The sequence below is a fragment of the Schistocerca serialis genome, chromosome 6 (assembly GCF_023864345.2).
Source record: "Schistocerca serialis cubense isolate TAMUIC-IGC-003099 chromosome 6, iqSchSeri2.2, whole genome shotgun sequence".
In the NCBI taxonomy this organism is placed as follows: domain Eukaryota; kingdom Metazoa; phylum Arthropoda; class Insecta; order Orthoptera; family Acrididae; genus Schistocerca; species Schistocerca serialis.
In genome coordinates, this window is record NC_064643.1 from 438,397,316 (window position 1) to 438,412,537 (window position 15,222).

The following is a 15,222-nucleotide window of genomic DNA, read 5'->3' on the forward strand; positions in this document are numbered from 1 at the left end:
AACACACATTGTGTGTAAAGACCACGGAGATAACATACAAGAAACATATTTGTGAGTGGGACAGGAAAGGAAATGACAAGTAGTGGCACAGGGGTACCCTCTGCCGTGCACTGTATGTTGGCTTGCGGAGTACCTATGTAGATACATATGTGCAAATGGCTGTAGGCAATAAATAGTTGACTACAGAGCTGTGATGACAATGTGCTGTTGGCATAGAGACATATACAAAATTATGTTACATGACAGGCTGATGCAGGTGTGAGAAGCAGCCAAGGGCACTGCAACTGTCAGAAATCTTCTTTCACCAACTCTACTACAGCAGGTACATTTTGAAATCTAGCATTATGACACAGCGTACAAAATGCTGCCCAACACAATATTCATTAATCTTTGGGGCCTTGGATGTTTCACACAAAATAACATTCACACATCTCTTTGAATACAAGAAGTAATGTTAAGATCAATTTCTTCAAATTGTTTTAGAGAGTAAAAAATCAACCTGATATGAGTAAATTATGTACACTCATAAATATCATCTTTTACTGATAAATGTGCATCACCTGTTGTCTCATTATAACTGTTGTGCACAATCGGTTCTCATCTGATCCTCTACTATTTAATGTTATCAAAGAGCAATCACGACCTAACTGAAGCCTTTGATACAGCTTTGGCAACTCTCACAACTAAACTGTCAGCTTTTCACCTAACCTAGACTACTTTAATGCAACAGGTCAGCCTGTCACAACAACCTACATCCTAAAAAATAATATACACTCAAAATATATTGTCAGTGTTCCATTCTTTTTCTGTTTGTGCACTACAACATCACCATTTACATCACAGATCATAGCAAATGAGAATCATCGGTAAGTTCAATTGACCCGCAATGAGCACAATACTTTGAACCACTCATTATTTTCTAAGTACAAATCTCCTATTAAACCCTAATCTACAAATGTACAACTAAAAAAAGAAAGACAGAAAGAAACCTTTCGTTATAAATGTCTGCATATTGTACCATCTTTTTGATGCAAATGCTGAATTGTGTTAAAAAAGCAGATTGTAAGCAGATATTTATTGGTGTGTTAATATGTACATGAGGAATAATCTAATCTTCCACCTTTGCTCATAATTTACTAAAATTCCTCTTTCTGCAAATAGTTCTTATTCTTCATTCCTGCTTTTTTCTTCTTCTCCCTAGTATTTGTCCCATCTAGTGTAAAGTTCATTTTGCCACAATTTGGCAAATTTTATTTTATTTCTTAACTATGGGCTGGATGTCCTCCCTAACATCACAGTCATCAAGATAACCTAAGGATGGGGAATCGTATGTGCCGTGTCTGTTAATTGTGTAAATTTTGTGCTATGTGTTATCATAGCTTAACTGGTTGCTTATTGTATTCTCTGAAGTAGAATTTGGGAGCGAGTCTAGCATTTGCCTAAATGAGTGAGGGGAACCACTTAAAAACTGCATGCAGTTTGGCCAGAGTGCCAGCCTATGAACAGTTATCCGGGTCTGGCTCATCTCTCTGTCTCATAAATTAACACATTGCACATTATGTTATACTAACATGTCATTCACATTCCTGCTTCTAAAATACTGAAATTTAACAGTACATCATACCAACAGTCTAGGCTTCTGCAGCACTGTCATTTAAGTTAAAAAGTTGCTTAGTTTACAGAACAGCCTTATGTTCAATACCCTCCTTCCCAATATTTTTTCAGCCTTGCAGAGGAATGTTAAAACTATGGCACTGAAATGTTGGAAAAAAAGAGTACTCATGAATACAAAGTACTACAACATCAGAACTTTTAATGTACATACTACACTAAATCACATACGCCTACATGAAGCAATATTAATAAAGCTCAAAAATTAAATCACATATCATCCTGATGCCTACACAATATCATATCATGTGCAACTAAGTGCATCAGAAATAAAATTCGTAATGAATTAATTAATAACTTGGTAAAAAGAAAGTATGCTGTTTTTGCTGAGCTGCCTAATTAAAAAATTACATCACTTCAGAAGCAAACCATTTTATTTTCCAGAGGCTGACACTGAATTTAAATCTCACTGAAAGACAATATCAGATTTATCAAAACTTCTCTTTTTTTCATGGTATGTATATACTAAATATCATAATTCTGTACTGGACCATTGTGAGATATATGCAAATACTACGCATCAAAATATTCACCTGAGGCATGTCCATTATTTAACATAGGTTTTCTGATTTTACTTTGTAGTTTTTGTGAAGAAATGTGTTTTAAATATGGCCAAGTGCATTAAATATGATATGAATGTAAATAACTGGCTAAGCTTCAGAACAGTCTGTTACCACAACCTTCATATTTGTTGGCTTCACTGACCTAATGTAGACCTTGGTATATGCTACAGTGCAGCCTGTCACCACAAATAGGATTTCAAGAGTGGGGATGGAGGTAGGGAAAGTTTGGGGAATCCTACACTACACACTAATAGAATGATTATATTACTGAGAACTTGCTGTTGTTAACTTTTATCTCATTAACCTGAACACATGGGAAGCATACAAATGGAGCTGGGAGATTTTGATCAGTGTCCTAATTGGAATTATAGTTTTCAAATAAATCTGTAAGTTTTTCCGAAGTAAGGGTGATAAGTATTTCAGTACCACTGCACATTTTCTAAAACTCAAATTATGAACAAAGGTAAAAGATTGGATTATTCCTCATGTACATATTAACACACCAATAAATATCTGCTTATTTAACACCATTCAGCATTTGCAACAGAAAGGTGGCACACATGTGCATGCAGAATGACCAGCACATTTACAAACAAATTATGGACAGCAAGAGCAGCATCTATGTTCTAATTTTGTTTTTTTCTTTAAAAAAAAAATTTGGAGAACCGCTGTATTAGAGCATTTTGATTTTGAACACCTTCAACACTGTCATGAATGCCATTTTTTGAACACATCTCAGATGGAAGATTATTTTACACAAAAAAACTGAATGTCAAAATAAATGTAGACTGAGAAAGCCTGGGATCCATTGATTCAAGAAGGGCAATAGCATTTTAAACACAAAGGAAATCCTGGATCTTAACTGTTTCTCCTGTCTTCAAATATCAGAAGTAAAAACAGGTAGGCCCTCAAGTTAATTATGCTGTCAGCATTGAGGGGAAATGTTATTCTCCAGAATGTGAAATGTGCAGTCAATACCTGGTTTTATCTCTAAATGTCAAGCCATAAAGTGGCCATACGCAAATGTAACAGAAAAAAAAACAGTGTTACCAGTAAATAAAACAGGAGTACAAAAATTAACTGAAAACTGAACCTCGGGTCTAAAACGCAACCCACAAATCACTCGTGTTCATAAAGTCGAATGTAGACGAATGCAAACCAACTTCATCAGCCAATAAAAGTAAATAGCGTTTAGTAGCTGGGGGGCAGACAGGGGTGCAGAATACAATGAATGCGACATTGGTTTTACAAGATTAATATAATTTGGATTAGAATGCGGACACACATAGAATCCATGGCAATAATTTCGTGGCAATGATGATGATATGGGAGAAAACAGCATTTATTTTCTGGCTCTACAAAATAATCCTTCAGTCTTTCGTTCGAAAATTGTATTTACTAACATACAGCTTATGACAGAGGAAAGAAACTGACCTTGGCATAAGCAGAATGCAGTACAAACATAAACAGATGAAAGAAACACTATTCTTCATTTTATGAAACTTTTACTAATTTCCTGCAAATTCATTTTTCGTAAGCGTTTGCAAGTCAAAGTAACAAACTTGTTACCACCATAACAACTTGACGTGTACTGTATTATCTCCGGTTTAAATAAGTCAAAACGGAGCTTTTTAAATATTACCATTGTTTATGCTTATGAACTGCATACATTTCTGTGAACTCAACATGCAAAAAGTTTTAAACTTTTTTTGTTTATTTTTTTTTTTTTTGTTTGGAATAGTGCACTGATTCGTATGGCTTTTTCGGTTGGGAGAGTTACTGATATGTGTAACTGACAACGGACTTTCTTCCTCTCAGATTAGAATTTCATGGCGCTGTTGGCTACGTCACGTTAACAATAGTGACTTACAAATCGAAGCTTACAAATCTATTTTAACGAATCTACTGACTATTTACAAACTTATCGTAATTTTTTAATCATTTGGGTGCGTTCATTCAACTAGTGACATTAAGAGTGTACAAGAAAAACAATATCAACACCGTATTTAAGAATAATAGATCACTTAATGAATAACTAAAGTAATTTTGATTTTGTAAAATATCATTGGCGTCTCCTCTATTTTACATCTTTGACTATTTTGACAGCCCGTGAACCAAAGATTAATGTTGTAGCTACGTTTGATTTTATGATGTACCTCAAAATTGCTCGTAAAATGTTCAGTTTTTGGATTGATGCGAAAGAATTTACTGGAGCGAAGTGTTTAAGATATAAAGTGGGCTGAGTACCAAAATATGGACGGAGAAAGGAAAGGAATTTCACATTGCAACGACCTGTTTGATTCACCAAATACGCCCCAGGCAAGCTCTGTTTGTAGTACAGAGGTAAGGTAGGCAAAAGCTATTCATAGGAAAGATGATAGTGAAGCTAAAAGAAGTATAAAACTACCAACATTCGTCGGACATGCTTGACAGGAGCATGATATTATATGTTATGACATAATAACGGAGTAAATATAACTTGTTGCAGGAGAGTCGTTTGTACGTCAGCCCAATTGTGATTCAGTTGCAACAAAGTGAACCAAATAGTACAGGAAATGTGTCGAAATCGCTCCATTCAACTTCTTCAAGCTCGAGTGTCGTATGCAGAATTTGCCACGATGGTATGCCCTAACTTAATCGTTTATAAGCAAAAAAATTTAACAAATATGTGTGTTATATTGGAGTATCTGCTCTATTCTTTTTAAAAGTGTTGATGATTAGACTGCAGGAGCAAATGGAAATTTGGCCAAAGCTGTACGTGTTTTTAGTAAAATTATGGTGCATTTCTTTAGCCTTCTTTTCTCGCAGTTTACTTGGAACGAAAATTATCAGTACATTTTAATATGTTCTGGCGAAGATGCACTGTTTTGAATGGAAAACAGAAGTTTCTTCGGAGCGGAAAATATGTTTCGGTATGCTTGTCAGCAGCTGCAGTAAATTTATCAGTAGTAGTCCTCAATTTGCAGGAGGCCATTTTTATTTGAATTAATTCTTAATTAAGTTATCGAATAGCTAAGTTTGCCCTCTAGGGCGTTATCAAGTAACCTGGTGGTAAGAATAGTAACAAAAACGGTAGGCAGCTTACAACAACAAAAAATTTACAAAATCATACAAAAAATACTTTATAGGTGTGGGTGCTTCCATGATGACAAAAGGCAGGCTTGAAAGAGATTTCAAATAATGTATTTTCATGTCTTCATTAGAGTTTTTTTACTATTTTCGTTTGTATGCACTGTATTTTGATCAGAAATCCTTCCCACACTTTGCAGGTGCTGTGAGCTGTGTTACACATGCTCGCTGCCTAGACAACTTGGCTGCACACCATAAAGTATGGCATTCAACATGCCAAGAAAACTTAGAGATAATATCAGATGCCAGCTATTTGTACTCTGTATTGGTGTATATTCATTAGTATGATAGTTTTAGGTGACATTAACCAGCGTTTTATACAGCACGTTCTTTGCAAATGTGCCTTATGATGAAAACATACTGGAAATTATTGAAATATTTCAGATCTTGTGGAAATTTTAAAAACCAACTTTCTCATCTGAATGTGAAAATATTTTGTTGTCACCAACCTACATTGGGAGAAATGATCATCATAATAAAGTAAGGTAAATCAGAGCTCGCATAGAAAGATACAGGTGTTCGTTTTTTCTGTGCACTGTTTGAGATTGGAATAATACAGAATTATTGTGAAGATGGTTCAATGAACCTTCTACCAGGCACTTAAGTTCATTCGCAGAGTATCCATGTAGATGTAGATGATAGGTCATGTAGCATTGAAGGGATTGCCGAGGTTGAGGGACCAGTCTAGGGGGTTGACAGGATGGGTGGTATGATTGAGATTTACTGTGTTATATGTAAATCTGAAAAGAAACATGGAATGCAGATGGCAGGAGTAGGAAAGTAGTCGTGTTGCACATAGGTGGTAATGTGCTTAAGAAGTGGCAGACAATGCAGAAGATGTGTGAGCAGTGTAGTAGACAACACAATTTGTAGCAGGATGGGTTGTACAGAGAAACAAAATTAGTACCACAAGTAATAGTACCAGCAAAACTGAGGGCTAGGGTGCTACAAGGAACACATGATCACATGTTAGCAGGTTGTGGAGGACATAGGGCTACCGACAGGAGAGTAGTGGAGAGATATTGGTGGAAGAATAGGAAGACAGGTGTGAACCAGTATGTGGAGTGAATCTTAGTGTGGATTTGAGTTGAATGGGAGTACCATTGCAGGTGTTACCTGAAGCATTAACACTGTTTGAAATTCTTGGGATTTATGTCTTAGGTCCTTTCAGTGAAGTACCTGCAGAGAATAAATAGGTATCCATATTATAGATCACTTTTTGAGATATGTGTAAATAGTAGCAATGCCAAACAAACTGGCAGCAACAGTGGCTCAAGGGCTGATAAATAACTGGATACTCAAGTTTGGGGTAGCTGAAATGATAATACTGAAACAGGGGACCACCTTTCTTTGATATGATAAGAGCAGACATGAAAGGAGCAGAGTTACAGAAGTGAGATTACAGTTTGTCCAAACAGGGTAGTGAGAGAGTCAGAATTCCTGTGCATTGAAGATACTGTTTGGTCAGAAAGGGCAGGATGATTCCAAGGAAGTCATTAGGCCTGAGTTGTACTTCCAGCAGGTTGTGGCATGTTGGTTGTACTCTACTTTTGACAAAGAAATAGTAGTAGCCAGTTGTTTTGAGCAGGAAAACAAGATATCAGGGTGGTTAGAGTTGGATGGGAGTGGATTATTAACAAATGGGTCATCATGTGAAATAATGGAACTTACTTTCCATCTACCTGCCACAATTTCAGGAATAACCCATATAAGCATTTCGCAGTCTGTTGTATTGGCCAGAGGAACCCTGTGGGAATGTTACCAGCTATGAATCTGTGTTAAACCATATGTTGGCATCAGAGTTAATACAGTCCATATACAAACTCATTGTTGGTCAGGGGGCTGGAATCTCTGTGGAGACACTGATGCAGCATGTGAATTGTATAGGGAGAATGAATACTGGAGGGGAATGACGTTGACTATTTCCATATCAGTTACTGCAGCAACAGTTACTCTGCTAATTGTAATCCTTGTTCACATGCACAAAAAGTGGAGAACAAGATAATGTTCAGCCTGAGCCATTGTTCAAATTCTGGTAGACTGGATTCCCAAGTCTTCAGAGGCACTAGAGAGAATTGTAACAATAAGTTAAGTTGGGCAGAAAACTAAGGGGCTTGGGGTTAAGTGGTGCGTAAGGGAAACACCAGGGTATTTCAAATTAAAGATAGCTTAGTTAAGGTGGAATGAGGAACTGGGTCATGTTAAGAGGGAGGACAATGTAGCACACCGACCAAATTTGGTCAGATGCACAAAATAAGAAGCAGGTTACAGCAGCCACAGGTAAGCGCAGATGTTACACCTTGCAAAACACCACAGCCTTCACATGTTGTGAGGCAAGCCAGTCAGACAGACAAGATGTGACAATAGTTGACACAGCAGCACCCAGGCAGAAGAAGATGAAAGCCTTTTCACACAAGCAGCTGGTGAGGTGTTGAATAAATATGCCATAGGGCATACCAAAGCCCAAGCAAGTGCTGGCCATGAGCATACAAATACCTAGCCACTTTTGTACTGAAGTCACCTTGTGTTGGTATCGTAGCACTACCATGGTGGTGAGCAACCGCTGTGACATTTGGAGCGCCATCCGGAATGCTGTACTGGGTTTGAAGTTCCACCTCACATCAGGGTAGTTCGCCCCGACACCAAGACACACAGAACCGCTGCAGGGCCAGCCAAGTCCTGGAACATAATGCACCAACCACAGCACTATTGCACTGGGTCACAGTTGCATCACCCATTGTTGCCAGCTGGGCAGTGCTGCAGGAACAGCCACATGTTGGCCGTCACTGTCTTAGCTGCCAAGTGTGTGTGTGTGTGTGGGGGGGGGGGGGGGGGGCATTGCTGACAGAAGCAGTGACATTTGGCCACCACTCGGCCACACCATGCTCTATCAGCATTGCAGAACATTGTGGATACACGTGCAGTAGGCAACTGGATGTCTCGACTGCACTGCTGCTGCTGCTGCTGCTGCTGCTGCTGCTGCTGCTGCTTTTAATGAAACATGGTAGAAAGCTGTAATAAAGGAATTTGAAAAGTGTGGAACAATCTCTCTGACTCTGGTCATTTTTCATTTAGTTCCTCAAACAGTCTCTGAAGGAATATCCTGAAAGTTTGTCCCAAACTGATATCTTTGTGGTCTGGAAGAGCTTGGCTATTGTCTCGACCAGCACTATTGCCAACGTCCAAACGGCTATCTTTGGCACCATCTCCTAAAGACAATTTAATTTTCCCATTCCCTCCCAGACAAAAAGTAAAGCACCTTAGTCCAGGGAGACTCTCCTGAATTTGGGGCATGGATTTGTGCCCTCAAGTCTTTCCAGAGAGCCATCAGAACAACCTCCATCTGTTGTAAGGTAATGTGGATCAGTGGATACCCCTGCTGGATAACCCCCATCCTTAAAACCAAGAGTGCTGTACTAAGGGTATGTTTTCCTGTATTTGGCTCAACTTTTTCTGGTTCTGAGTATTGTAAGAATTGGGAATATTTGGCTCTTCCCTTATTCCCCGTCTTGGAGATAGAAGAGATCTGTTAGGAAGTCATTCTTCGCCTTCTCTTTCTGTCCTTCGAGAAGTTTTCTCCTGTGGTCCAGACAAGGATTTGATCTTGAACAAGTCCAACTTAAGTGGTGATTTCCACGTCTTTGTTTTGTTTTGTTCTTTTTTGTTCCATTTTGATCCTGCAAGAATTGGGGATTTATTCGCTCAACACCGCAGAGCCACATGAAGTGCAAGGCTAATTACTCAGGGAGCTTGCCTGGTATCCCTGAGGCACCATCAATGATACAACTTCACCACTGCCATGCAGCCCTTGGCATGGATTGCATCACACCTTGGAGTGAGTGTCTTGGGAATTGGGGAAGGGTTATAGAATTGGATATGGGAGAGATGGTTGTTTTGAGACACACTGTCTGGTTCATCCACTGAGGTCTGTCTGGCATGGGAGGCCCCACTAGTAGTTGCACTAATCAGCATAGCCCTCAGCTTCAAGAGATCCTGCAAGCATCTCCACCAACATAACCAGTACTTCAAGGTGGTGCCCCCAGAAAGGTTATTTTTAGTTTTGTTGAGTTGGTTATGAGTGTGTTGGCTGCATTCCCGTAAGACAATCACTACAATATTTATTTTTCATGACAGTCCAGCACACAGTAGCAGCAGCTATCTGTGGCTTTGCCAGCTGCTTGAAGAACACCAACTTCTGATGGCTGTGTGATGGTACAACTGAAGCAACCAGCTTACATTCCTACATTGTGGTAGTTGAGCTTCCATGAGAATCAACTGATCTGGAATAAGAAGGGTTATTAAACCCATCTTTCTGATTACTTGCAAAATATGGAATTTTAATGTTGTGTAGAACATCTGAAAAAGATATGAAGACTTAACGGAAAAGCTGCACTTACCTGCCATAAACTATGAAGTTTGTGGTGCCTATTGACCTCATTGGTGTATAATATTTAAGGAAGCAGTAGAAATGTGCTTTTGAACTTCAGTAATTGAAATAAAGCATTTGCTATATGCAGCTTGGCAGTCTATTTTGAAAGGCATTTGGTGAAAATATTACACTCTTCTTGATTTGGCAACCACAGTTGGCACCCCTAATCTTCCAAGCATGCTATTTGAATTCTGCAGTTGTATATGCCCACCACAACTGCTGCCAGTATAAGGAGACTGATCTGTTTCTCAAAGCATCATGGACATTCTGTGAACCAATTAATTTGGAAACCAAAGAGGCTATGATAGTATTAGTGCAACATATTGCAAAATTCTACATCAGCTCGTGGATGGTTGTTGGAATTTTTCTTGCGCATGTTGTAAGCTATGGAGTATATTTTTCTTGTGTCAATGGAATAAATTTAGTGAAAGATGGAAAATACAGATTCTCAAAGCTTTGTCTGCCTCTGTAATGTGGTGGTCAGCATGTCTGGTTATTATGCAGTTGCCAGTGCTGGTAGGGGTTTTTCCTTTGTAGGACGACTGGAACATGGCCCACTCAGTCTAGTGATACCAACTGAGGAGTGACTTGAGTGAGTGTCGTGGCTCAAACATCAAGAAATCTGATAATGGCTGAGATAGTGGTGTGCTGACCACAAGCCACTCCATTCATGTCCAGAGACAGTTGGCATAGAATGACAAAGTGGTCGGTCAGTCCCATTTGGTCTGTCAGGGCCAAAATACAGGGCTTTGCTATTGCTTTGCTTCAAAGTATTTTGTAGATTTGTTTTCTACGAAACTAATCGTACATCGCCATACTGGTAGCAATGTTAAGTTTGCTTTTGTTTCTAATCACAGAGAAAATGGATGTGGCATACTGCAATCTATACAGACGGTGTTAAATCTAACTTAAATTTGAGGACACATTTGTCTCTACATGTTCCTTATCCATGGGAATTGTATACACACTTAAATACAAAGACTGATAAGTGGCATTCTCCTGATCAATACTGCTACAGCCGGTAAGTGATAAACTTTCTGAAATCCAAGAAATTTTGTGGATTCTGTAGTGTCAGTCACATGATACTCTTAATTTAAATGATGGAATAGTGTAGTTTCAGAGCCACATTGCATGTCGATGCAGTGGAAAACAAAATGTAGCTGAAATTGTGTGTGTCATAAATAGTAATTTGAAGTATAGATAACCAACTTTCCTGTACTTCCAAAATTTTCTAAAGCTGTGTGCAGTCATCTGAGAGTATGTTGGTATATTGGTATGTTCTGTATTCTTTACACTGCTTTAAGTGTTAGAAATTAGACAGAATATTCACTGCCTCATTTGTGGAGCCCCAAAGCAGCTAGTCATCAAAGTTAACACATTTCTGCAGAAACAATGACAAGCAACCTTATCACTGCCTGCCCATTTATTGCTTTTGCAAAGTATGCAGTACAAGCACTGATGCCCAGCAGTCAAGGCTGCTGCTGCTGGTCTGTTGAGTGACAAACATTCAAAATAATAAACTAAAGCCAATCACTGTTTCCCACTCTGTTCCAGCCAATGAAGTATCCATCTTTGTACCTTCAGGTCCACAGAGATCAGGGGAATCATCAGCTGAAATCACACTTTCTTTAGCTTTAGATGATGGTGAACAAATTGTGCATTATAATTATACAGAAAGATGTGAAAGCCAATTTATCCCTAATCTACCTTTCAGGAGAAAATGGGGGAAGGAAGGAAGGAAGGAAGGCAGGCACGTGACATTAATACGTGCTGCACTTCATTTGTCTTCCTTACAATACTGTAATACTTGGTTAGTGTAATAAGCTATTTATTTTGCATGATACAGAATACACCGATAGCCTGAATGACCAGTCCATGTCTTGTAAACATTGTAGGTTGTCAGCCAAAAGATCCACAAAGTAAATTTGCAATTCTGCGAGAGTAAAAATGGCCACCAAATATAACAGAATAAGTCACAGGTAGATGGTATCAAAGTACCAGCGAGAGTTGTCAGTAAAAGCTCAGGACAGTCTGAAGTGATTGTGCTCTGCTAGGCAGTGACAAGAGTATGTGAGGTAGACAATGTCGGTGATTCTGTCCATGTGCTAACCGTGCTATGCTATCTTGAAGCAGTTGATGAAGTCTGTGGTAGCAATGATCTTAGGTTACTGATCTTGCTGTCACCTCCCCCTCCCCCCCCCCCCCCCCCAACAAAAAAAAATCACCTTAATTAACATATAGGGTTAAAAGTGCACCTTACCAACAATGGGACTGACGTAATAGGAAGGGCAGGAAGAGTGTGCGTGTGTGCGTGCATGTGTGTGTGTCGGCCAGTAATGTGTTGACGGAGCCAGCTTGACATAGGGCAATGTCGGTGGTAGAGGCTCCATGATCTCAGTGTCAGCTGCATATAGCAGTGGTGATATCTCATAACTGGAGTCGGATGTTGGCATCCAGATGACTGCCTTCTCACTGAAAGCAAACTGTTCAGATAATGAAAGGGATCCCTCTCTGTTGATATCCACTTGGCCTGTGATATTGGTCAGGGGCTCGATGTGGCCTTGGTCATAATTGGCCAGCTAAAGCATCAGTGATGGTGCCACAGTCAGCAGATGCAGTTGATTTGTGTGCTTCTCTCCAGCCTTGTGCTGTTGCCTTTGTTACAAACATTTTTTTGGTTGTCGGTGGCTATGATGTTGCTGGGGAACCAGACTGGGACCCAGCCAAAAGAGTGGACATGAACCCACAGAGTAACATGTGCTGTTGCTGTGCTGGTGTGGCCGAGGTGTTAGTTAAATAAAGTTAAGTGTCCAATGATGGCAATCACACAGCAGCCATGGGATCAGTGTGGTCCTACATGAAGCCAGGAACTGAGTTGCAAGCTCTGAGACTGTGTTTTTATGCATCTTTATTTTGAACAAATGAAGTCCTCAGGTTCCCCATTGGAGGCTGGATGGAGTGACATTGTTGTAAGGTGGGTTACGCAATTCTGCACGCGTAAGACTGGAAATGACTTGAGTACTGTTGACTGTCACAATGGTTCCCAAGAACACGGTATGTGGCAAAGATATTCTGTAAGGCTCCTATAATTACTTGTGTATATGGTGCTGTTCACACTAGATAAAAGAATTTAGAGATTGGGATATGTAGTTCATCCTAGACACAGGAATTGATTGGCAAAGTTAACACGTATGCTCTCCCATCTGGCACGGAGGTGTTGACCATCTGCCAGCGGTCATAATGCAGAAGGCTGGTGATGTGGTGAGATAGTGACAGCAAGATGACTACCCCACAGCCATTTTGCGTTAGGCAATGTAGAAGGAGACAACAGCAAGTGCAATAACCTGATTTCAGAGAAATTTTGCTTAGTGAATGAGGGGGCAAAATAAATTTAAAAAAAAAGGGGGAGAGGAGGAGGAGGAGGAGGAGGAGGAGATTGTCATAGTTTTTGAGGTATTCGTGAGGTACTTTATGTGCCTTTTACTGCTTGGTATCACCAGATGAAATGGTGGCTTTTAGCAGTTAGCATCATGACTTTTTAATTTTGCACTCTATAGTTGAAACCCAATTATTACTTCTTTCATTTGTGTACCGAGGTTGTAGGTGACTATATGAATGTTTTACAATGTGTATTGATATAAGGTTGTCATTAATCATCTATTAACAGAGTGAGGTGGTGCAGTGGTTAGCACATTGGATTCGCTTTTGGGAGAACAATGGTTGAAGCCCACATCCAGTCACCCTGATAAAGATTTTCTGCGATTTCCCTAAATCGCTTCAGGCAGATACCAGGATGGTTGCATTGAAAGGGCATGGCAGACTTCCTTCCCCACCCTTCCCTAATCTGATGGTACCGATGACCTTGCTGTTTGGTCCCCTCCCCCACTCCAACCAACTCGTCTACTAATTTTCAGATGAATGAATTAAAAAACAAAAAAAAAGAGAAAATTATTTGAAACTGTTTTCGGTTACTGTTGTATACCTTGATTCATAGTCAATTAAAAGTGCCAGTTTTTGAAGGAGTGATCAGTTTTGCATGATTTGCTGTGGAATTATTGCCAACACATGCAGGTGTTGACAGATGTGAAAATTACCGAACTATCAGTTTAATAAGTCACAGCTGCAAAATACTAACACCAATTCTTTACAGACAAATGGAAAAACTGGTAGAAGCCAACCTCAGGGAACCCCCCTGCGGGTCCGGGGGTTAGAATAGGCCCGAGGTATTCCTGCCTGTCGTAAGAGGCGACTAAAAGGAGTCCATCCCCCTCAAGGGGGTAGTTAGCGCCTGCGTCCGGAGACGGACGGTTCCACGACCTATATTTGTGGTCTTTTTGGTTTTTCACTTCTCGTTTCTTCCTTCCTTTGGTTGGTTCCTTTCTTTGTTCTTCTCCATCTCACTGTCTTCCTTACTCTCCTCCTTGCCTTCTCCTCCTTGCCTTCTCCTCCTTGCCTTCTCCTCCTTGCCTTCTCCTCCTTGCCTTCTCCTCCTTGCCTTCTCCTCCTTGCCTTCTCCTCCTTGCCTTCTCCTCCTTGCCTTCTCCTCCTTGCCTTCTCCTCCTTGCCTTCTCCTCCTTGCCTTCTCCTCCTTGCCTTCTCCTCCTTGCCTTCTCCTCCTTGCCTTCTCCTCCTTGCCTTCTCCTCCTTGCCTTCTCCTCCTTGCCTTCTCCTCCTTGCCTTCTCCTCCTTGCCTTCTCCTCCTTGCCTTCTCCTCCTTGCCTTCTCCTCCTTGCCTTCTCCTCCTTGCCTTCTCCTCCTTGCCTTCTCCTCCTTGCCTTCTCCTCCTTGCCTTCTCCTCCTTGCCTTCTCCTCCTTGCCTTCTCCTCCTTGCCTTCTCCTCCTTGCCTTCTCCTCCTTGCCTTCTCCTCCTTGCCTTCTCCTCCTTGCCTTCTCCTCCTTGCCTTCTCTGGTCTCCGCCTCGGCGTTTGAGACATTCTGTCCTCTCTCTCTTCCTTTTCCTCTTCTTCCTTCCTCCCTGTGCGCACCTGAAGGCCGACACACGCGCGTTCGCACGCGTAGCCAGTGACGGGGTAACGCATAATTCCCCACCCTGGGTAGACAAGTAAGGCACACTCGTACCCCCTGGTAAAAGCCAGGCCCAGGGAGGGGTGATTGCCTGAGCTGATACCTTCTGACCATGCCGATTGGTCCCTCCGTCTGTTTCTCGGGAGGTGTGACCTGAGGTGTAAACATTCACCTAAGGCTGGAGTGCCCTCTGAGAGGGTCCCCATAAGGAAGGAGCGTGCCATCAGAGACGCTGGCAGGCATGGGGGATTCCTCCGCAATGGATTTCTCTTCTTCTCTCTCGACTTCTGCCCACAAACGGAAACATGACCAGCCACCAGTGACAAAAGTACTACCGCCTGCCCCACAGTTCCTCGCCGTTTCTCGATCTGAGGACGGAAAGGATTTTTCCTCTGTCAACCCTTT

The 15,222-nt window shown here is 40.8% G+C and overlaps 2 protein-coding genes across 2 annotated transcripts in view; one reads left to right on the forward strand and one right to left on the reverse strand.

Annotated features, from left to right (window-relative positions):
• The window catches only part of LOC126483675 (SUN domain-containing ossification factor), a 254,712-nt gene extending 250,903 nt beyond the window's left edge, over positions 1-3,809 (reverse strand). Inside the window, exon 1 of the mRNA XM_050106749.1 lies at positions 3,669-3,809. Within this exon, the coding sequence (XP_049962706.1) occupies positions 3,669-3,727 (59 nt within the window). The 5' untranslated portion in view covers positions 3,728-3,809. The remainder of the gene's footprint in view (positions 1-3,668) is intronic.
• A 539-nt stretch (positions 3,810-4,348) lies between these two features.
• LOC126484541 (E3 ubiquitin-protein ligase MARCHF2-like) overlaps positions 4,349-15,222 on the forward strand; it is a 52,159-nt gene continuing 41,285 nt past the window's right edge. The window contains exons 1-2 of the mRNA XM_050108089.1: positions 4,349-4,577; positions 4,723-4,855. Of these exons, the coding sequence (XP_049964046.1) occupies positions 4,488-4,577; positions 4,723-4,855 (223 nt within the window). The 5' untranslated portion in view covers positions 4,349-4,487. The remainder of the gene's footprint in view (positions 4,578-4,722; positions 4,856-15,222) is intronic.